Source organism: Orbicella faveolata, unplaced genomic scaffold (genome assembly GCF_042242905.1).
Source record: "Orbicella faveolata isolate gen_17 unplaced genomic scaffold, um_ofav_v1 contig_46, whole genome shotgun sequence".
In the NCBI taxonomy this organism is placed as follows: domain Eukaryota; kingdom Metazoa; phylum Cnidaria; class Anthozoa; order Scleractinia; family Merulinidae; genus Orbicella; species Orbicella faveolata.
Genome location: NW_028301576.1, coordinates 14,606,102 through 14,630,000, shown reverse-complemented (window position 1 = coordinate 14,630,000; position 23,899 = coordinate 14,606,102). Strand labels below are relative to the sequence as shown.

At 39.9% G+C, this 23,899-nt stretch overlaps 1 protein-coding gene across 1 annotated transcript; it reads right to left on the bottom strand.

Moving 5' to 3' along the window:
- Positions 1-13,667: 13,667 nt before the first annotated feature.
- LOC110054750 (uncharacterized) lies at positions 13,668-19,507 on the bottom strand. Its single transcript, XM_020761106.2, has 2 exons — positions 19,081-19,507; positions 13,668-14,653 (listed from the first exon to the last, which is right to left on the bottom strand). Exons 1-2 carry the CDS (start codon positions 19,393-19,395, stop codon positions 14,150-14,152), a joined length of 819 nt encoding a protein of 272 aa, XP_020616765.2. The 5' UTR covers positions 19,396-19,507; the 3' UTR covers positions 13,668-14,149.
- Between the last annotated feature and the right edge of the window lie 4,392 nt (positions 19,508-23,899).

The window sequence follows — 23,899 nt, the reverse complement described above, 5'->3', positions numbered from 1 at the left end:
AAAACTCAAGAGCTAGGTTATACGGTCGTTTAATCGCTACTCCGAGTTTCATGCCTCATGCGAGGCAATCATCAGGCGACTGCCAGAAAAAACGGTTACATAACAAAGATATTTGAAAATACAGAACAATACAATTACATACTAGGTGTGTTGCGTGTCACGTGGCGCGTCACGCGGGATCTTAATCGCTAATTAGATGATAACATTTTTCAGCAAGAATTTCCTAGCATGTCTGCATATATAGGATATATAGGATATATGGGATATATATAGGTATATAGATATATATAGATACATATAGGTCTTGAAAATGCTGCCCGAGGCCGCAGGCCGCGGACAGCATTTTCAAGCCCGAGGTCACAGTTTTTCACTATACGGACCGACCCTATCCCGGCCAAAAGCATGTTTATTTTCTTTTTCCCGCGCGGTAAATTGGCTTACAAATGGTTGTTTTCGCAACTTCGTCATTGAATCCGGCTACGTGTCGTTTATAAACCATTCGTAAAAAGTCTTTATATCGAGCGAGTAACACAGATACTAGACAAAGAAAGATGTATTAAAGAACAGATTTATTTCGAACTACTTTAAGTTAGTTGGATTTATTTCATCATTTTTAAATGATGAATTTAAAAATTCTCCAAAAGTGTTTTTTCGGTGTGAAATTTTGTACAAAGTTTTAAGCTGTGTTACAAAAAAAGTCTCTGTCAGTCGTTGCAAATCACTTGAAATCAGTCATGAAATCAAACAGCAACGATCACAGAGGTAAACTCGACTGGAATTGAAACTTTTTTTACTTAAAATTGTACAGAGACAGGATTGCGCGCCATTACAGCGCCGAGCTACTAACAGACAAACAAACTCTCTCAACCTCAATTGAATTTACTCACAGTGACTTTCCTTGACATTTAAAGGTTAATGGAGAGAAATTTGCGTTGATTAATCGTCGATGGAAATGTAAACAGGGCAAAAGATTGATGATTACCGCTAATACGTTCACGAAAATAAATCATTAAGGCCTATTTCCCCTCTGCTGTGGCGGGCCGGAGGGGAAAATTCCACCCGCTCCCGGAACCAATTTGATTGCAGGATTTGTTGAATTCCGCTTGCTCACGAGCTGAGAAAAAAATAAAAACAAGTTATGACCAATTTATTATTTTGCCACACAAATTTGTTATGTTGACACGTTGGTTAATTACATTCCGTAGGTAGAGAGTAAAATGACGCTGAAATGTTTTAAGGGTTTGTCGGTTCTATTTAACGTCAATAATAGATTTGGAAACCAGCTATGAAGTGTGTACCATTCATACTAAAATTAGTTCTAATGTCATCTCCAGTTCAGTGGTCACCTTCCGCAGTTTAAGTTCCACGAAAATTTAAACGAATTTAATTCCATGAATTTGAATTCCACTGAACTGAAAGTTTTAAGTATCCAAGTTGTTTCAAATGAATGTTTTAAGGGTGCCTTTTTTTCCTAGGCGGTCTTTGATTACCCATTGGCAAAAAGTTGTTAGGGATTGTCCCCGTTAACAGCAAAGACTATGGCAAAAATGAGAAGAGAATGTTGAATGATATATACGCCATATAAGAACCATCATAACATCATAGAGAGACAAGAATATGGAAAGGGCAGTTTGACAGGCGTTCGCACACATTCAGGTACTGATCATACTTCTCGAACAAGCATTGAGTTTAGATCTTGGGGTAACATTTGGTCAGCCAGTCACAGCTCAAAGGTTTTCAGACCTCGTTACTGATTGTTATCGCAGTTTCTCTGCAGTTGAAATATATGATCTTTCATGTATTCACTTGTATTCTTCACCATCTACCGGTATATTACGAACTCACAAAGTGACCAGCTCCCATTTGGCTTAATAGCTCAGTTGGTAGAGCACTGCGCCGGTATCGCAGGGGTCATGAGTTCGAATCTCGTTCAAACCTGAATGTTTAGGCTTGATTTCACAACTGCTTATAAGTTGTGTGTATAACTGCGATTATCAATCATGTCTTCGTACTATATACTACCAGCTCTGTCTCAAGCTTTATTGACCATGTCCTTGATTACGAAAGGTACTTGTCTATGAAACAACAGCTTAGGAACAATCTTACAAATCCGTTCAAGAACTTATTTTGCTTCGCTATTTCTGGTTTACCTCTTGATTAACTCTACATGCATATTCCTAACTGAGAGGTACATGTACCATAGCACAGAATAAAAATTAGTAAATATACAGTTTTTCATCTAATTACTTCTTTGCTTAAACTGAAAGCTATTACCACACTTAGAAAATCGAGTCTAGTGTCAGGCGGGAAAGGGCAAGTCAAAAAGCCTCTAGCGAATTCCAATGGCAGTGGCGTGAATGCCATACTTGTACCAGCGGTCGCTAGAGGTGTAACAGCCGCAACCGTTATCAGCAGTAGCGCTAACAACGGAAGACCAAAAAGCGACAAGAAGAAAGGATGACTTCATCTGGTAAAACAAACAAACAAACAAACAAACAAAAAAAACATTTGAGTGTTTAGTTTGTCAATTTTACAATTACCGTTTGATAGAGGAAAGTACTACTAGGATCGCAAAATAGCCATACTTGAGGAACAGCTTTCTGTTGCAACTTCTTCTTCTTAATCCCTTAAATTGAATTACATTCAAACTAGTTGCTTTCCACGTACCGTAATGATTCGATTTGGCGCCCGCGGCGCTTAATTACTTTTGGTACCTCAAGGGAGGACGCTTTTTCGGGGTAGGGCGCTTATATCGTATTTGAGAAACAACCGAATGTTCAAAACAAAACTATTAACGTATGAACCTAGTTGCTTTCCACGTGCATTCTTGTCGGGAACCAACACTTATCTAGAATTAATAATTGACCAAGGGTTTACGATTCCAATTGCAATACGGCACGGTTTTCTACGCAAGCTGATGAGAAAAAGGGAAGTAGAGAATAACATTACTAGATCGCGACATCCTTGTCCATCAAAGAAATAGAGTAAGGCTTTGCACAATAATATCGAATTCTAAGGCAACAACAACTTTACTTTTACTCATAAATTTACAGTTTGACACTCAGGGCATTTCTCTGTCTTAGCTATTTCGAAAACAGAGAGATCGGAGGACAAACCTTAATGCATTTTTGTTTTCGAGCAGGTGAGTCGACGTGACTCTTACCCTTTGTGTGTGTTCACGGTGGGACATTTTATCAGTTTCGCAGATAGACGTATTCAACTCTGTCTAAATATATTTATTACTTACCTTAGCAAAGACAAAAAGCTAAAATGCAGACCAGAAGAAAAAATTTAGTGTTAGATTAAACTTGAAAAGGACTAAAGAACCAATCTTGGTGTCAAATTGCTCCTTTTTCTGAAGTAGACTCTCAATAATAATTAGGTTTTTAATATATACGTAGTCCTAGTTTCTAATCCTAGTTGCCAGTCTTAGTTTCCAATTGTAATTGAAGCCTACACGGGGAACTCGATACTTACGACAGCTTCGTCTTGCCGTTGAAAACTGAATGAGCTTTTCGTAAATCAGCGATCGATGTTATTCACCAAGATGGTTTGTGTAGTCGTGGATTTGCGCAACGCAGTAACGTCACTCATTAATTCCCTTGATGAGTTTTTCACGTTTCGTTTACTCAGCGATAAGTTCACTAGAATATTTGAGCGAGATTTTCCACCACCTGACACAACAATAGCAACAGCAGAGGCTATGATGCTAATTGCCTTTGCTGTTTTTTTAAGGGAAAGAACAAAATACTCTAGAAGAGCCCACCTCCGACACCTGCTTGCGGCAGGTAACATTAAAGTGCCGACGCTTTCAAACACTAGTTACTGTAACTGTAACAACACAACATTCGACCAAGACAGCGCTCGGCATCGGCTCGGCTGAAAGACTATGGATATGAAGAACTTCCTTTCACACTGACTAAAGTCAAAGACATACTACATGAAATCAAGCTTCGAGCTCCGTAATATCAGAAAACTATAAGCGCTTTCTTTTCTTCTTGAAATCCATATTGTAACTTTAAAAGCTTTTCCTACAAGAAAACTTAGATCAAAGTATACAGCACCTCCCTTAAAGTACACCACAGACATTTTATGGGCATTTTTGTCGTATTTATTGCGTTTCTGTTTACAATTGCTGTCAATAAATGTAAATTGAGTGATTTTCCACTTAAAAACGTTGTTCATTGAGTCTTCATTAGCTTCCAGTAGACTTTTACTGCACCTCCCTAAAAGTGCACCACGAATATTTTATAGGAATTTTTAATCGTGTTTATTGCGTTGCTGTTACTCGTTATTGTGAACAAAACGTAAATTGAGTGATTATTTGCACATAAAAATGCTATTTATTGACCTCCAGGGGAGTTTAAAGGAAACCTGTGTAGGGCGGTCACCCCGTATATAACGGTCACCTGGCCATTTCCCAAGGGTGACCGTTATGTACAGGTTTGACTGTAATCATATGAGCAGTTTTGAAAGAATTTTCAACTATCATGGGTAGTGTAAAACCTACTACCCGTGATAGTTGAAAATTCTCTCAAATTGCACCCTCCTAAAGACTCTTGCAATTTTGATAGAATGTTTAAATATTATTTGTATTGTAAATCGTCCTTAATTGCATTTATTATTACTTATTTATACGACTACCTATACAAATACTATCTTACGGAAAACGTGTGTGGCCCCTCAGGGGTGTGACACCGTGATATTTTTTATGCTTTTGCCAATAACTGGAGCTCTCTGCTCTTCTATGCGCTGGTGAAGATGAAAAGCAGTAAAGCCGATGCAATATGCATCACACCGATCACATTTGAAGATGTGGACGACGACTTGACCTTGTCATCGATTTTGGGACTTGAGTACACAGCTTGGAACTCCGTCCGGAGACTGAGGCTGACACACAAAATAAAACCGTGTGGATTATCTTACCCTTAAAGGTCAAATGCAACGAGATTGGGCCTAATTTGATTATAAGTTAAAATAAAAGATACTAATCCAAATAATCATAATCCAAAATTTTACCTGATTTAGTCAAAAAGCCCCCAAGATATTAGACCTTGAAAACAGCTATTTTTCTTCGCTTTACAAACGGAACGGTTCGTGGAAGCTTCGGACAATTGTCGGAACTGGATTTTGTGACGTCATATTTGGTGAGCTCCCGTTCAGAACAACAAAGTATTAGGGCGAATATGAGTGTTTTGTGCATCGTTAATTGTAGCAATCATTCGAAAATCTGTGGTATGAGCCTGGTTACATCCCTTTAAAGGATGAGAAGCGATGTAGGGAACTGTTTCATCTAGTTTCATCTCATCTTCGCGCTACCAGCAAACATTTCAGCAGAAACCTCGAAGCGGTATCTTTCGTAATCGCTAAGCAGGATCTCGAGTTCAAGTCAAAAAACCTTCGAAGCTGTACCATATGCCGTAAAGCCAAGCGTTGACGACGAACATCCAAGAAACAAACGCTCTACCAACACGGAATGCAATTGTTCGGCAGCGGCAACCATATTGTGAAGAGCAGAAAGCGAGGTAAAGCCCGGGGTAAAGTCGCTGTATTTAACAATTACTCAGCGAAGTGGAGGTAAATATCCACCACTTTCACCGACACTGAGGTGAATAATTGTTTTAGTATATACCACACAAGTTGAATAACTAGCGGACCAAAGAGTAACTTTATTTGTTTAAGAGTAACTTTATTTATTTGAAACGGAAAGCCATTTTGTTTTTCTTCGGCTGCTCGGAGGTGAATAGTACATGGCTAATCACCTCCGAGGTAGCCAATCAGCGTGTGCGAAAAGTACTATTCACTTGTGAGGTATATACTAAAATAAAATAAGACTATTGCGAGGTTTTTATTATATCAAGTTTAACTTTTTGGATTCACAATCTCATTTTCTAAACTTAGTCTAGTTGAAATAAAAAAAGGAACCAGAAAAGTGTGATTTTTGTCATTTAACATGATTTCACGCCATCGTGATTTGTAAATAATTAACAATTATTCACCGAAGTGGAGGTCCATCACTTTCACCGCTACTGAGGTGAATAATTGTTTTAGTATATACCACACAAGCTGAATAATTAGCGGACCAAAACGTTATTTTATGTGTGACAGGCGGTTGAAAATTTTAAAATCTCTTGCGCCGGCTGCTCGGAGGTGAATAGTACTTGCTAATCACCTCCGAGTTAACCAGTCAGAGCGCGCAAAAAGCACTATTCACTTGTGTGGTATATACTAAGCTTAATTAAGACTTCATTCTTTAAAAACGCCTAAATAAATCATCTCGAATTACCAATTTTCTGCGACAACATTGTTATTAGTGGAACAAAATATAAACATGCTTTTTACAAGAGTATTGAGGATTTTTTTCAGTCGTAACTTCAGTGCTGGAATGAAGTGTCAGGTTGGTTTCAGTGCATCCCGTGTTAAGGAAGAGGGATGGGGGTACTAGCCTGGAAAGTGGAGTCAGATTTTTGAAGTAGAGTTATGTCAGTGTGACTCGAGCGACTTGACTTGAGTGATAACTGAAAGATGCCATCCTAAAGCAGACATACAAATTAAACCCATAAATGGTATCCAATGCTTTTATCCAGGATTTCATAACTGACACGCCGAAACCAAGACCATAGTACGACTATATTCTCTTACCTCTGACTTGCAACCCTTAGTGATACTTTGTTGAGTGAAGAAGACAAGGCATTTCACCCGAAATACCCTTAGTCAAGGCCGTACCTACTGTAAGGCAAACCGAGCCACTCGCCTCAGCCATTTTTTTCGTTTCTGCTGTTTCTTTTTTGAAGGCGATGCAAAACACTGCTAAATATCTAGGAAGAGAATTTTACTGTGGACATTGCCTCGGTCATATTTTTTCCTGGCTATTGCCCTGTAAGTAATGCTATAATGTTGTGGAAATTTTCATTGTTCATCAGCGTGCTGATAAGTAAACTTTTTGCTGGAAAGATGGATCGAATGCAACAATCACAAGCCCCCTTGCATGATATAAATGGTACTTCTTGATGAAGACTAGCACTGAGCAGTTGTCGTGTTGTGATCTATAACTCTAGTGACCTCACCATGAGACAAATGATAATATCACAATTCTCATCTTTTTACTATGCAAATAGAGACAACAAGCATCCACAGGGCTTTCACATGAGATTTCCTCCACTGGGAGTTTGCAATAAATTTATCAAGGTCACTAACCTCTTTTTAAATCCTAAAAGAGCTATTTATTTCTCTTTGAACATGTCTAGTTGAAACTGAAGAAATAACTTATCTGTCTGGATTTGTATGTTCTTGTATGAAACATGTTGAGTTGGGTGTGCCATAATCATCCCTTCAGGTGCCAATGGGTTAATTCATATCTGTTCTGTCAGAATATTTTTTGTTTTGAACATCTCTCATGTTTCTAATTGAGGCCAGAGTGCTTACTTGGAAACCAAAACCAGGATCTTTACATTCAGTACATGTACTGTATGTAATTTAATTTATAAATAATAAAGTTTAATTGATGTTTAGCTGATGTGGTGTGAATATCCATATGAAGCTACATGTATAATGCTTCAGTGAGCAAGTAAGTTAGTAATTTATCAAAATACACGGACACATTTTAAATGGGCAGGTAAGCGCTTATAAATGCAGGGAATAGTATCACAAAGGATGAATAAAAGCAATTCAAAGATATAATCCTACAGTACTGGTCATTGTGTGAGGTGCAGTGGCCTCATGGTTGGTGCGCTCGACTCAGGAGCGAACGGTCCGGGTTCGAGCCCTGTTCGGGGACATTGTGTTGTGTTCGTGGACACTCTACTCCCACAGTGCCTCTCTCCCCCCAGGTGTATGAAAGGGTACTGGTGAATTTAATGCTAGGGGGTAAGCCTGCGTTGGACTAGCATCCCATCCAGGGGGGAGTAGAAATACTCCTGGTCGCTTTATACTACCGAAACCAGGATAAGCTCCGGCCTGATGAGCCACTCGGCTCGTATGTAGACTTTACCTTTTACCTCACTAACAGCCATACTTTTGAATTCCATCCATTTACAAATGATACATTTTCAACAAATTTACTTCTTTGTTAAGAAAATCGTATTCGAGATTCCAGTAATGATTTAGATAAACATATACAGGCAAAAACTAACGATAGACAAATCCGACGTTTCGGCGACATCTTGGCGCCATTGTCAAGGGAAACTAATTAAATATGCGATTTCAAGAGTAACTAAGAGTTCAGAGTTACTAATTTGCATAAGTTAGACAACCCGAGTAGTGTTTTCTGCCGTAGATCTGGACCGTAATGAGGGCTGGTCAGCGACCTTTAAATTTAGGAAGGTTAATGCTTCCCTTTCTCGGTACTCAACTCCTAAACAGAGCGCCCCGTATTGAAACTAAAGTGTTCGTGAAGCCAACAAACAGTGGTCTGCTTCTCCATTACCACAGTCATGTCGATAATAGGTACAAGCGCGGCCTATTGACAACCATGCTCGATCGTGCACATCGCCTGTCTTCGTCACGGTCCTACTTCACTGAGGAGTGCGAACGACTGAAGTCTGTTTTCTCTAAACTGAAATATCCCAAGCACCTTGTTGACTCCACTGTTAAAACCTTCCTAAATTTAAAGGTCGCTGACCAGCCCTCATGACGATCCAGATCTACGACAGAAAACACTACTCGGGTTGTCATACCCTTTAAAGACCAGGAGTCTGCTAATATCGTGAAGACACAGTTAAAAGATCTCAGTGTGAAGCTGCAGACTAGTGTTCAACCGGTGTTTACGAGCCGCAAGATTGCCCAGGAGTTCCCGACAAGCGAACCTAAGCCTCAGCTCATTGATCAACAATGCGTTGTGTATAACTTCAAGTGTGGTCAGTGCGATGCTGGTTATGTCGGTTACACCCGTGGCCATCTGTTCGTACGTGTTGATGGACATAGAAGCAAGACCTCCTCAGTACGCAAGCACTACGATAATAGACACGCAGGCATGATTCCGGATGACCTTCGCAATTGTTTTAGCGTGTTGAAAAAATGCCACAACAAGTTTGTTTGTCTCATTAATGAGATGTTACTCATTAAACAATTACGACCGTGTTTAAATGTACAATCAGACTCAGTTCGCGCTAAGGTCTTTGTCTAACTTATGCAAATTAGTAACTCTGAACTCTTAGTTACTCTTGAAATCGTATATTTAATTAGTTTCCCTTGACAATGGCGCCAAGATGTCGCCGAAACGTCGGATTTGTCTATCGTTAGTTTTTGCCTGTATATGAGATTCCAGTAATGTTATATTTTAATTTTATTTGATTTTCCTTCAAAATGTCAATGTTAATTCCCTGACACAAAATAAAATTACCTAACCTTGATGAACCAATTTTCCCTAGAACTTTTCTGACCTGTGAAAACCCTGCAACCCATAGCATTCTAACGACGAAAAAGCAACTACATGTCATGTAAAACGACAAAAACAAGATGAGCTTAAACGTTAAACGTTCGCCCAAAACAACTATCAGTAAGGGCTTATATCAGGTGAGCTGATCAACTTTTGTTACTGACAGAGAGAAAATTGTAAACATCATCTTTTGCAAAATAAAACAAGGCAAAGACTCGAAGATGAACTTTATTCATTAATTTATTACTAATCTTTGAACAGCAGTTTTCAACATATTCAGAAAGGCTCACCAATCCATGTGGTCGATTCTTTCGTTGTTGATATCGTGATGCCATCTTGTTCACTCGACGAGTCTGATCCACTCAAGCTTATATCGACTGAATCGCTGCCTGATTCCCATTGTTCGAACTTATACGGCCGTATTTGGACATTTCCAAATAAGACATCAGGAAGTTGATCTATTTTATACATCGGCAAGTCAATAAACGCCAGGAAGTCCTTGAAACAAACTCAATAATTTCAAGTAAATTATTTGGTTGCCAAAATGAGCTCGCCAAATATGACGTCACAAATACCTATAATTTCGTTTCCACTCCAAGCGCGACCATTTCTGGTTTGTTTTTGTGAAGCTCTCGGAAATCGTCGGATTTTCGTGTCTTGGGCGCCACAGTTCACACAAAACTTATTTTTAAGAGTTGATTCTGCTTCATGTCGGTATAACTGACTTTTTTATAAAGGTTTTTCGACAAAAGAAAAATTGTCAAAATTTCGTTGCATTTGACCTTTAAAAGACGCGATATCTGTTGAACATGGCAGTTTGGAAATAACTGAAAAGAATCTTCGCAAGGAAAGGAAACCGAAAGTAAAGCGAGTTAAATGCAAAGTCAGACTCAATTCGTGAGAAAGTACTTCTTTACTTCTATACTGCACACATAATGTGTTCTGACACCTTGTGCAGGAGGGATATCATTATTGATTTTTAAAACTTATGCAACAAGAAAAGTTCTTAGAAAGAAACATGTTTTGCAGATTAAGAACTATTAACTGAAAAATTGCCTTCCCCTGAGAGATGAGGTAGAGTAATGGTTAGTGCGCGGTCCAGGTTCAAGCCCTGGCTGGGGTCAATGGGATCGATTCAGGCAGAAACACTGGTGCTGTTGGTAGGAAAGTACGCCTGAGAATTGCTCCTGTGAGGGTGCAAGGAAAGCAACCCGGACAAGTAGTGGAGACGTATGCACTTTTAGACAATGGTTTTGATGTGCCACTTTGTTATGAGAAGCTAATCGATGGGTTAGGCATCAGCGGAGTCCAGAGGCATTTCTCCCTAACCACCCAGGAGAAAAGGGACAGTCCAAGGTCAGGTTACGAAGTTAAGCTCATCATCAACTCGTCTGACCATGAATCAAGTCTGGAAATACCCAAAGTATGGACTGTCGAGCGTCTGAACAATCCCGAGCTAAGCATTCCAAGAGATCGGGATGTCGACAGATGGTCTCATCTGAAAGTAATTGAACTTCCAGAGATTGACAACAAGGAAGTCCGAGTACTTATGGGATGTAACGTGCCTGAGGCGTTTTGGGTCCTCAAAGAAAAACGTGGTAGCAAAGGCGAGCCAGTGGGCATTCGATCTCCACTGGGTTGGACGATAATAGGACCGACAGAGAAGATTGGTCAAGAGGACAGCTTCAATGTGAATTTCTTACGTTTGGAAACGCAAGATGATGATGAAACCCTCTCACAGCAAGTAGAGAAGTTTTGGAAAGCTGACTTCTTTGTTCATTTGATGTCAAGTTCAAAGGTGCTCATGTCTGTAGAAGATGAGCGAACCTTGAGGATAATGGAGGAATCATCCAAGGAAGTTTCTGGTCATTACCAAATAGTACTTCCCTGGAGACAGCAGCCCCCTTATCTGCCGAACAATCGAATTCTTGCAGGCCACAGACTGCAACTGTAGAAGAAGAAGTTTCTACGTGATCACAAATTGTTTGAAAGCTACAGGGCGACTATTCATGACTACATCTCAAGGGGCTACGCCCAACGAGTACCTAAAGAAGAGCTTGATGTCGATGGCAAACCTCTATGGTATCTTCCACATCATGCTGTCTTCAATCCTAACAAGCCAAGAAAATTAAGAGTGGTTTTGACTGCGCAGCTCGATATAAAGGAACATTGCTTAATGACCAACTATTAAGTGACCCAGACCTGACCAACAGCCTGTTTGGTGTCCTTGTAAGATTTCGTCAAGAACCAGTAGCTCTATCCTCAGACATCGAAGCTACAATCATGGAAAAAGTGTTGACACATTTGAGCAAAACAGATGCTTTCTATCGGCGTCCTTCCGTAGTTTCAAAAAACATCTTTTTGTCGATAGTCAAGCCCCCTTCTCTCCCTTTTCAATGTTGAAATACGCTCCGTGGACACTGTCACGTGGTTAAAGCATCGAAAAGGGGAGAGGGGGGCCGAAATGTGAAACTTGGAGATTGAAAAAACACTCTCGCGTTCAACAAAACAGGTATTTTTCGGCGAGTGTCTCAACTGCTTTTGTCCATGATTGTATGTTCCATCAAGTAATGGTTGATCCAAAGGATGTTGGTGCCCTGAGGTTCCTATGGTGGCCTGACGACGACTTATCTAATATAAACAGCCAGTAGAATACAAAATGAATGTTCATCTATTTGGTAGCACGTCCCCTCCAAGCTGTGCCAGATTCTACACGCTTGTGGCCAATCGGCTAGCAGTGATACACGATGGTTCAGAACTTTCCCAGTGGAATTACGTCCCAACTAACATCAACCCAGCGGACGATGTCAGCCGAGGTCTGACAGTGGAGGAGTTATTAAGCAATGAGAGATGGTTTAGAGGCCCTGCATTTCTGTGGGAAAATAAGCCATCATGGCTCATCAATCCAGTCTCCTTTGCCAACACTTCCGAGACCCAGAAGTCAGAGCTCGAGGTCAAACGAATCACGTTACCCAGATGGAGGAAAAACGACCACTGGACCTAATGATGCTCCAATATTCGTCATGGTACATGTTCAAGAGAGCTGTTGCTTGGCTTCTGAGACTTGGACAATTCTTAAAGGGAAGAGGTGCTTGCGAGCTTCATCATCTGTTGATGTTTCACCTTGTGGCTGTCTTGATCTTTATAGCTATCGTGTAGTTAATTTACAATGAGAAAGACTTGTTAATTTATGCACTAGACGTCGCGCTTGAACTTCACTAGTCGTTAAGTACATTTACTTAGTGAACTCAATTTAGTTCAGGGGCCGGTAATGTAGCGACTAGGACTTTCTCTGCTTTGGATGTCACGTTTCTCCGTGACCCCTGGGAATTATGCAACCCACTCTGTAGTACTTAAGCGTTCTTCATTATGTACAGTTTTGTTGTCATTTTCGCCGGTGCTTGTTAGCACTGAAAGTTCGATCTGCTGGTTTCTACCGCGTTTTCCTCAGCTGCTTCACTGTTGTGAGCACTGAAGCACTAATTCTAGAATTCGAGTCGCCATGGCCACAGTTTTGTAAGTTTATTTTCTCCGTTGTCAGTTTTTTTGTCGTTATATTTTTACTGAAATATTTTGTCCCGTTTATTTTTTCAGTTGAATCACGCACACCCACGATCACCTTTTGTTTCTCTCGTGTTTACGCCCAGCGTGATTAAACTTGTGCATTCAAACTGTGACGTCTGTAGCGCTTACTAGACCTACAAGCTAAATCACATTAGCACACACGTGAGCAGCGTACACTCATTGACAAATAATAGACGATGAATTAACTAATCAGAGCGCGCGCTTTGCTTTAGTTATGTTATAAATCAATATTCTAACATGGCTCCGAGGCTTTCAGGACAAACATCTATATTTGGTGGTGTTTTCTTTGTATCCAAGTATTCTTTTGGGAATTGGGAGAGAAATAATACTCGAAAAATGTACAATTTTGACCCGAAAGCCTCGGAGCCATGTTAGAATACTGATGTATCGAACGTCGCCTATTTATATGCTCGTTTTCTAACGTATAACTTATCAGTTTGTAAACTATTTTTCCAATTTCTTTGGTTTGTAATACGTTTTTCGTTTAATTTAGTGCAATATATACCCAATTTCTCTTGAACAAAATCGGTGTGAAAATCAAAGCCATCTTTCACAAGAAATAGGAGCGGATTCATGTGTAGGCGTGAGTGTAGATCTATGGACAACATTTTTCAACATGTTTTCATAATCTACACGCCATGGCTTTTTTAAATAATTTCTTTGTTTTGTCGATCTGTTTAGCTATCTAGGGTAGGCAAGACGTATATAACTTCTCATCAACTTTATTATCACTTCGTTTGCACCCGCTGTTTTTTGCTTACAACAAACACTGAGGGAGACATATAGTCGTACTCATAGATTATCTGTAAAGATTCATGTTTACAAGAAATTCAAATAAGTAGAGGTCTTTGTTATCTAAACGCTAAAAAAAGATCTTAACACTAGTTTCAAAAGCAAAAAATTATCGACCACATTTACACTATCGCATTTACTGTCAAGCGGGGAGGGTTGGGGCAAGGTTATAAGCCCTTAACGGATTCCAATGGCGGTCGCGTTGTAGCCATACTTGTTCCAGCGGTCACTAGAGGTGTAACAACCGCAACCTCCAAAATGGAGCTCTGTCAAGAAGAAGAACTTGCTTGGCATTATGCGACCAGGGTTTGTGATCGGAGAGGCCTGGGAACGCCAGTCCACTGCCACACCATTGGTTTCGAAGTATTGGGTCGAATTGCCGTTGCTGCTCGGGGTTTACATATTGTGGTTTGGGAGGAACGCAAACAGGCTGTTGGGATTTGAGTCACAGTTTTCAAACCGGATGATGTGTCCGTTTGATCTGAAGCCTTGGTAATTTTGATTTCGTGCGGCTGATTCCGGAATGATCCCAAAGAAGATGTAATCTTTCATGAACTGGTTCTTTGGCTTGGTGTAACCAGTGAAGTTGTTGACCAAAACTCCGAAAGGAAAGTCTGTGTAATTGGGATGTGGCTGGATCAGAGTGTAAGACTCGCTGAGATCAACCTTTCTCTGCAACTTGAGAAGAACGTTTTTCTTGTCCTTGAAGAGGGCGTTGACAATCTGCTGGACATCCTTCCTTAAAGTGAGACTTCCAGGAAGGAAAGCGAAGCCGCCCCCTTCAATTGCCAGTTCACAGTAAACCTCAACGGGTTCCGCTTTTGGCAAGGGATAGATCTTGTACATGCCACTCACTGCTTCATTGTCGTAATGTTGGATCTCTTTACAGCTCTTGTAACACTGAAATTAGAAACAAACAGCGTACCTTTTGTTTATTTAACTTTGAAGCTTTTAAGCTTTTTCGAACTACACTCTTATAGACATTGACTCCGTGAAAATGAGGAAATTAGTTTGATATTTGACCAAGGCGAATGTATTGAACTGGACTGGACTTGCACCAGACTAGTCTGGACTGCACTGGACTGGACTGGAAACCAAGAATTCATGAATGTGATCCTGGCTTAATTGTGGGGTAATGCGAGGATACCATCCAGGGAGAGAAGCAATGTTTCTGCTAGTGTCAGGTCATGTCAAGTTTATACTTTTGGATGATATTTTGAAGAGGTCTCCGTCGTTCCACCTCGTTCAATATGTATCGACGCTAACACTAAACAAACAGCAGTAGAAAGCAAAAACAAGTACTCAACTCAAAGCATCAACCTCAACTATGAACTGGGTTTTGCACCAAGAACATATGTGTTCGTAAACTATATAGTGCTTAGAAAACTAGAGAATTGTCTTTAAAAGTAGCAAGGAGAACGCGTAAACAACAAAAGGTATAGATAAGCAGATAACGCCGTTGGGTTACTGCGAAAGTGACAACACCGAGCAAGCCACACGTCCAACAGTCTGGTACACGTACGAGTTGAGCTAACAGCTCTATTACAAACTTTTGTACCACATGTCGGTAAAGCAATTACTTGTCTTCAAGATATTTAAGAGTACTGAGATCATTTTAAATTTCTGGTGGTGTGAAGGTGTGGTCATGGAAAGACGCGTCTTCCTAGTCTCCGAAGTTAATTTCGTTTTATTGCTTCTTTTGGCTCTGAATATTGAAATTTCTACCTACAAGTCGGACCTAAAGGTGAATTCAATCGAAAGTAATCGGTGTTTCATCGAAACTCCTATCAAATGGAGTCGAAATTCGCCGACATCAACCACGAGGAAATGCAAATGGCTTAAGAGTCGCCCACTCTACTATCACAACTCTACCGCATCATTCAATGCCTCAGCGATACTAATTTGTGGGGACGTTCATCCGCATCCTGGACCCGCGTTGGATACGTCTTCGAGCAACCTAAAACCAAAAAGCGGATTTACTGCCAAATGCCCAAAGTGCTCAAAGCCAGTTCAGCGAAACCATAAACATCTTCAGTGCGATAAGTGTTATGATTTAATTCATGTTCGCTGTGTAAACAGCAACGTCAGTTTCCATAAAATCATCAAAGTTAACCAGCCTGGCATTTGGACATGTAGTACTTGTACATTATCTGAGCTTCCCTTCTTTAAAGTAAAAGATCTAGTCGCTCTGGACACGACAGATGATGCTGCGAGTGATTTGCATTGGAATTCCGACCGCCACTTCGATGCTCTCATTGCGAGACAAAAACAACTTTCTTTTATGCACATCAACACGCAGTGTATGACATCAACATTCGACGAGCTACTCCTCGTCATTCAAAGATATGGTTTTGACGTGGTCATGCTTAGCGAAACATGGCTCAAAGACAACCCACAACTACTTAGCCATGTAACTATTCCTGGCTATGCTAATGAGTTTAGGAACAGAGATAAAATCAAAGGTGGAGGCGTTGGTGCATACATTAAAGAAAGTGTGAGGTACAAAAGGCGTAAGGATATTGAATCAAGATACCCTGAATTAGAACACTTGTGGCTTGAAATTCAAGGACGCAATAAACATAGTCACTTATTAATGGGAACCATATACAGATCCACAAGAATACTAGATACCCAACAGTGGATGTCCCAAATGGAAAGCATGTTGGCGGATCTGTCAACTTCGTGGGACGGTTTATTGCTTGTTACTGGGGATTTAAATATTGACGTGCTGAAGCCAAATGCGCCGTTGACAAAACAGTATACAGATTTATTGAACACGTTTAACCGAACACAGCACGTGCAAAAGCCAACAAGAGTTACACCTCACAGTGAGACCTTGATTGATCACATAATCTCAAATGATCCTAAGCGTGTTACACATGTTGATGTTCTTCCATGCTCAAATGTGAGCGACCATGATGCGCCTTACGCGTGCCTCAACATTCGTGCTGAGCGCTTTGTTCCAAGGTTTAAAATGATTCGAAAAGAGCGTGGGTTCAAGGAAGAAGAGTTCATTCGCGACTTTACATCCCTTCCATTTAGTGTCATTCAGGCAACAGATGATCCTGAAGAAAAGCTAGAGATGTTTACTACACTCATCTCTGACTGTATTGAGCGACACGCTCCACTGACACGCACAAAGGTCACACGGCCACCAGCTCCCTGGTTACATGATGAGGAAATTGTAGGTCTTCAAAATCAGAGAAATGTACTAAGACACAAGGCACACTCGTTAAAAACACCCGATGCCTGGCAAGCTTTTCGCGACGTCCGTAATCGTCTGAAAACAACGATCAAAGAGGCGAAACGATCGTTCATCAATACGGCATTATCATCAACGAAACCGAAAGAGGTCTGGCGTATTATACACCGTATTTTGAACCCATGTCCACAGCCTTTACGTCTGGATGTCAATGAGCTTAACAAGCATTTTGCAGAAGTTGCCCAACGCACCACCGGAAATGCAGGTGTTGACGCAAAAGAAGACCTACTGAACTTTGTTGATAGCTTGCAGCCATGCCTGATGGGGGAAAGATCATTCACTTTGCGCCACGTTAAATATGAAGAGGTCCTCAAGGAAATCAAATTAATTCGTTCCGATACATCGACAGGACCTGACCAAATACCAGCTAAGTTCCTAAAGCCTGTAGCCGACCTGATTGCAGGACCTTTGACAGACGTGATAAATTCCTGTATTGCCACATCAACATTTCCCGACGCTTGGAAAGTTGCGAGGATAACCCCAATCCCTAAGACCAGTGGCTCTACCTTCAGTGTATCAGACATGAGACCGATATCAATACTTCCGGTCCTTTCAAAAGTTTTTGAAAGACTCGTACACCACCAAGTCATCGATTACATTGATTCTCACTGCCTGTTAAAAGAGAATATCTCAGGCTTCAGGAAAGGACACTCAACGACTACTGTTCTATTAGGGATCAGAGATGACATTATTCGCGCCATGAAGCGAGGAGAAGTTACCCTCATGGTACTAGCCGATTTCTCTAAGGCGTTTGATACCATCAAGTACAAGACTGTTCTTGAAAAGCTCAGCCTGTTGGGCTTTTCCAAGGAATATCTTAAATGGACGATCCAATATCTTACAGGAAGGAAACACTTTGTGCAAGTCGACGACAAAACGTCAGAGCTTTGTAGGGTGAGTTTCGGCGTACCTCAAGGTTCTATCATGGGGCCACTCATTTTCAATCTCTACGTGGCTGACCTTCAGTCATATGTACGCGGAGTTAAATGTCATCAATATGCTGATGATACCACATTGTACACACAGTGCAAACCAGCAGATCTTCAATCAACTCTAACTGAACTTTCTGCAAGTATAGGCAAATTGGAAGCGTGGTCACGTGAAGCAAACTTAGTCATTAATCCTTCCAAGACTAAGCTGATGTTATTATCTACTCCGCAGTTATCAAAGGTCCATCATTTAAACACTGAAAAGTTCGACATCACAATCAACAGCATCCCCTTGGAACGAGTGACCACCACTAAATTATTGGGGTCTCACATCCATGAGCATCTGAACTGGGAAGGAAATGTCAGACAAGTAGCAGCGTCCTGCTATGCTACTCTAACAACCCTAAGGAAGTAAAAGAACATCCTGCCTTTCCATATCAAAAAGAATTTGGCACAGGCACTGGTTCTAAGCAAGCTATATTATAATGACATAGTATACCACTCACTCCCAGATTATTTAATGAAACGTCTCCAGAGAGTACAAAAGGCTACAGCGAGTTTTGTGCTTGGTAGATTTGTGTTATCCGAAGACATCCTTACGAAACTCAAATGGCTTCCCGTAAAGGAACAACGCGAATGGAACCTACTTAAGGCAACTCACAAAGCCCTTCACAACCCATATTGGCCAAGTTATCTGAAACTTAATGTATTTCAACACGAAAGATGCTTAAGATCTAGTAACAGCATTCAGTTAGAGAGATCTTTAATTAATAATACTCTACAGGACCAGACTGCAAGTTTATTTAACACATTGCCCAGCAACGTGAGGTGCTGCCAAGACTATATTAAATTTTGTAAAGACACCAAAAACATTATTTTTAAGAGAGCTTTAGAACACCTGGCATAATTTTAATTATTTATTTATTCATTTATTTATTTTAGCATATCTTAAAACACAATTTTATCTCGTTTACATATAGATATAAATTCTTAGATATCTTTTAATCTTTTTGTAAATTGTAAATTTAGTTAGCATCGGGCAGGCGAAGAGCCACCCTGTGGATATACTGCCCGAAATGCCATTATTATTATTATTATTATTATTATTATTATTAAATCTTAGTCGATAAACTAACCTTTCCTTTCCTGATCTGCTGAAACACAAAGCCTCTTGAGTAGATGAGGGACTTTTCTCTTTCGCACAATCTGTCAAGTCCACAGTCATTCAATTCACACAGACCATTGGCGCCTGCTGATCTCTCGTAGTTGTAGGAGATGCATCTTGGTTCATCATGACAGGCCTGAAGACAGCTGAACCAGTCTCTGGCGTAGAATTGCTGCAAAACATGGCCGACCAAAACATGGTTGTTTTTAGTGATTGGTTGGAACGCTTCAGTTATTCCCAGCAGAAGGGCACAAAACCACTTGAGAAAAACGAAACTATTGAACATCGCAGAAACGTAAAATAAATTAAGGAAGAAGCTCGTGCTTTTAGAAAGGTAATTTCGCACACCCAACAAGAAGCCGCAAGCCTTCAAAACGTGTATAACTACTTAGCACCTGCCTAATGACCAAATGGTGATATCCAATGCGTTATTCATTTTCTACATACAGTGCTCTGTAATTGGCTAGATTACTCTCAAGTTGAGCAACATATTTCACGTCTCTGGCTTAATTTTATAACTCATTTAGAAGAGGCACCTGAAATGTCGAGTAATGCTTATCTTCTTTGCTAAGTTACTTTATAAAGGGCGGGAGTCTTCTTATAATTGTAGTTCTCTTGAATGAAATATGTCCCTATAGTGAGGTGTTCAATATTTTCTTAGCAAGCTTAGGTTCTTCCCGTGGAAAGGTTAAAAAGGTAGACGTTACCGGGATCTGAGTAACATGTTGACAGGAGAAAATTTAGACGGAGATTAATTACTTATGCAAACGCGCAAGACGTCGCGTAAGTGTTGTTATGACCACAAACTTTCCATTTTGAAGAATTGCAACGAAAACTAGTCAAAGACTCGCATTTGACATCTAATCTGACACGAATGATATTGAACTGAACGCGATGATTTATTCGTAGATCAGCTAAAGCAATTTCAAGTCGACGGATAATTTAGAGTTCCGTTATTGTCATCCGTGGTGTGGCTTGTAATGATAATGCACAACGTATTTCTTCGCGAATTATCTTAGAAACAGAATTCAGAGGTTTATGATGTGCTTAATTTGATGAACCTATTTCAGTATAGTGTTCTTCTGCCTTGCTCTCCAGCTGAAAAAATTTCCTTTATTCAAATGAATACAAAAAGTCTGGGGACTGACAAAGCTTTCAGAAGGCAGCTGGTTTTCAGCTACAGAAGTTAAACACACAAATGACTCTTTACGTTATTCTTGTGGTAGCGGCTTCTTCTAACATAAAATAATAAGAAATTCCCGGTCGCCGCCTGCGCTAAACATTTTTAAGTGATAATATGGGCATACCCTGCTGGCACAATCTCTTTCGATCTTGTAGGAAGCTGTCGCGTGCATATTTTAGGCATTTTGAGATTAAACACGTTAAGAATACAAGACGTCAAAATGACGCCTCTCCTTTAACCTAATTTTGAAATAATTTGCCTCCAAAATATAATCAACTGCCAGAAACGCTGACGTATTTTTCTTTAATCCCGAGTTCTATTACAGAATTTGGTGAGCCAAGTGTAATCAACTTTTGTCTTTAAGACGCCTATTTGTCGGATCAGTTCGTTTGGGTATTAAACTGCTGCGATAAAATAAATGAACCTGGAAACAATACTGGTGTATTCACCGTTTCATTCTCGCCAAACAAAGGCTTTAAAATGTTAATAAGAGAAAGCAGGCGTGAAAAAAACTTCTTAGAATTTAAATAATGGTTCATTTTAAGTTGAAGTGTAATAGATCCACAAGGTCTACGTGTATGGTTTTAACTGGTCTGTGGAAAACGATACCGACAAAACTGTACAGTTGTCGTTTCCTTGCAATAGATGAAATGTAAATATTTCGCGTTTTAATTAACTTAAGGGTCAATTGACACCTTTTTGCGCGTGTGCAGCAATTTGATTTCTGATCCGAAGAAACAGTTTTCAAATGTTTGTGAGAAAAAACCTTCCCCATTGACCTTATATATGAGGCGTGTGAAAATAATATTGCCGATATTGAAGAACTGTTTGGTCATCTATGAAAGAGTTAAACGGCATATTTCGTGTTTTGAGTTTAATACCTTCGAGAAATACGATGTCCTCGAGAGGGGCTTTTCGAAACGGCTAGAGACGAAAGCCATAATTTCGCCCCGTAGCCGTCTTGCGTCTTGTTTCGAAGCAAAAAAAAAAAAAAAAAAAAAAGAAAAGAAAAGAAAAGAAAAAAAACGAATAAAAGATGGGAGGACGAACATCGGAGACTTTATATAGCCGCCGATGTACATGCAAGTTGGAAGAAAGTTAACTATACGTGCTTGTATTCTGCGGACACGGCCTTCACAAAACATAAACATGATTATTATTCTTTACAAAGAAAAAGATCAAAGGCCGGTGGATAAACAGTGTTCGAAAGACACGTGAAACTCCAAGGTGACTCGTGAGACGGTGTGCGTGATAGTATTACGATTTCTATTGCTTAAAAAAAACTAGTGTCAATCAAGACCGCACATGCCTCGCTGTTAGGTCGAGTAGATTATTCATGTGCATTAGGCAACGTTCGATATTTAACAAATGGTAAACACCATAGCGTACACTTTGATTCATGGATGCACGCGAGAGGTTGCTAAGCACGAAAGAAGCGTAAGAGTCGCACGAGGCGATAGCCGAGTACGACTCTAGCTTCTTGAGTTCTTAGCAAATCTCTCAAGTGCATCCATAACTCAATAGCGTACAGCTGTGGCGTTTACCATTTGTTTTATAACGTAACATTGACACATTCAGTTGGAATAAAAGAAGTCCTTTCATTTTTTTCCCAAGCATCTGAGCAGGCCGGAATCCTAAATACTCGAATTTGATTGGCTAATCACGCGCTCCTGACTAGTCCACGGCTTTTAACGATACGGCCGACGGGCCGGATTTTTTCCCCGCTGATCCTAAATTTCGCTCCTAAAAGTTAGCGGTAATCGTCAATCTTTTGCCTTTTTACACTTCCATCGACGATAAGTCAACGCAAAATTATCTCTGTTCACTTTAAAATGGCAAGGAAAGTCACTTTAAGTAAATTCAATTGAGTGTTTTGAAGTTGCGAGAGTTTGCTTGGTTGTTTGTAGCTTAGCGCTGTAATGGCGCGTAATCCTGTGTTTCTCTCGCCGTAAAATTTGAGTCAATTTCAGTCGAGTTTATCTGTCTGATCGTTGCTGTATTTAGGACAATTTCTGTGGAATACACTTAACGACTTTCCTCGCTTTCTCAATTTACGGTAGAAAAGTCTGATTTCAAGTGATTTTAATAGCAACGACTGACTGAAATTGTTTTTGTAGTAAAACTCTGAACTTCGCACGAAATTTCACACCGCAAAAACAATTTTGGAGAACTTAACTGATAAATTCAACTAAAATAAAGTAGTTCGAAAAATATGTTCTTTAATACATCTTTCTTTGTCTACTTTCTGAGTTACTCGCTCGATTCAAAGATATTTTACAAATCGTTAGTAGACGGCGCGCAAGCCGATTCAATGACAAAGTTGCGTAAGCAAATCTATTTGTAATCTGTAAAACCAAGTTACAGCGGGAAAAAAATAAACATGTTATTTGCCGATTTAGGGTCAGTTCGTATAGTGAAAAACTGTGAACTCGGGGTTGAAACTTTTCAAGACCTTGGTCACAGTTTTTCACTATACAGACCTCCCAGCCGGCATATAACGTATATTATTATATAAACACCAGTGAAATACCAGGATTTTTTCTTTTACTAAAAAATCATGTCTTCATCGCGCGCAGTGAAGATACTATTTCTATCTTTCACACAGTAAAGATATTATTCCTTTTTGATAACATTTTTCTTTTGTTCCATTAACTGCAGTTAAATTTGTCGATGTATGATCGAAACATCCTCGTATCTTCTTCGGTCATCTTCGGAAAGTGTTCGGAAATGTTCGGAAAATAGTCGGAAGCGTTCGTCTGCTCTTCGGAACAACTTTGGAAAATCTTCGGAAATCTTCGGAAAGTGGTCGGAAATCTTCGGAAAATCGTCAAAAACGTCGTCATTAGTATGTTTATGTGATAAACAGAATATTACATGCCCGCTTGTGGATACGAATTTTATCTTCTCGTGTTCAACTCGATATCTCACGAGTGAGCGCAGCTCACTCGTGAGATATCGAGTTGAACACTCGAAGATAAAATTCGTATCCACGCGCAGGCATGTAATATCCTCTATTTTATTGAGCTACATCACATTAGCACACACGTCAGCAGTGTACACCCATTTGCAAATAATAGACGACGAATTAACCAATCAGAGCGCGCGCTTTGCTTTAGTTATGTTATAAATCAATATTCTAACATGGCTTCGAGGCTTTCAGGACAAGCTTCTATATTTGGTGGTGTTTTATTTGTATCCAAGTCTCTTTCGGGAATTGGGAGAGAAAAGATACTTAAAAAAATTACAATTTTGACCCGAAAGCCTTGGAGCCATGTTACAATATTGTTATATCGAACGTCGCCTATCTATATGCCCGTTTTCCAACGTATCACTTATCCATTCAGTTTGTAAGCTATTCCAATTTCTTTGGTTTGTAATACGTTTTCCGTTTAATTTAGTGCAATACATACCCAATTTCTCTTTAAAAAATTGGAGTCAAAATCAAGGCCATCTTTCACAAGAAATAGGAGTGGATTCATGTCTAGGCGTGAGTGTAGATCTATGGATAACATTTTTCATAATCTGCCAGCAATAGCTTTTTAATAATTTCTTTGTTTTGTCGTTTATATTCCATCTGTTAAACTATCTTAGGTAGGCAAGACGTATA

What these genes read in the sequence shown, in the direction of transcription:
- LOC110054750 (XM_020761106.2), bottom strand. Translation starts at nt 19,395, where the DNA reads ATGTTCAATAGTTTCGTTTTTCTCAAGTGGTTTTGTGCCCTTCTGCTG. An exon ending in AGCAGATCAGGAAAGGAAAG is followed by an intron (nt 14,654 to 19,080) that starts GTTAGTTTATCG and finishes TTCTAATTTCAG; the next exon opens with TGTTACAAGAGCTGTAAAGA.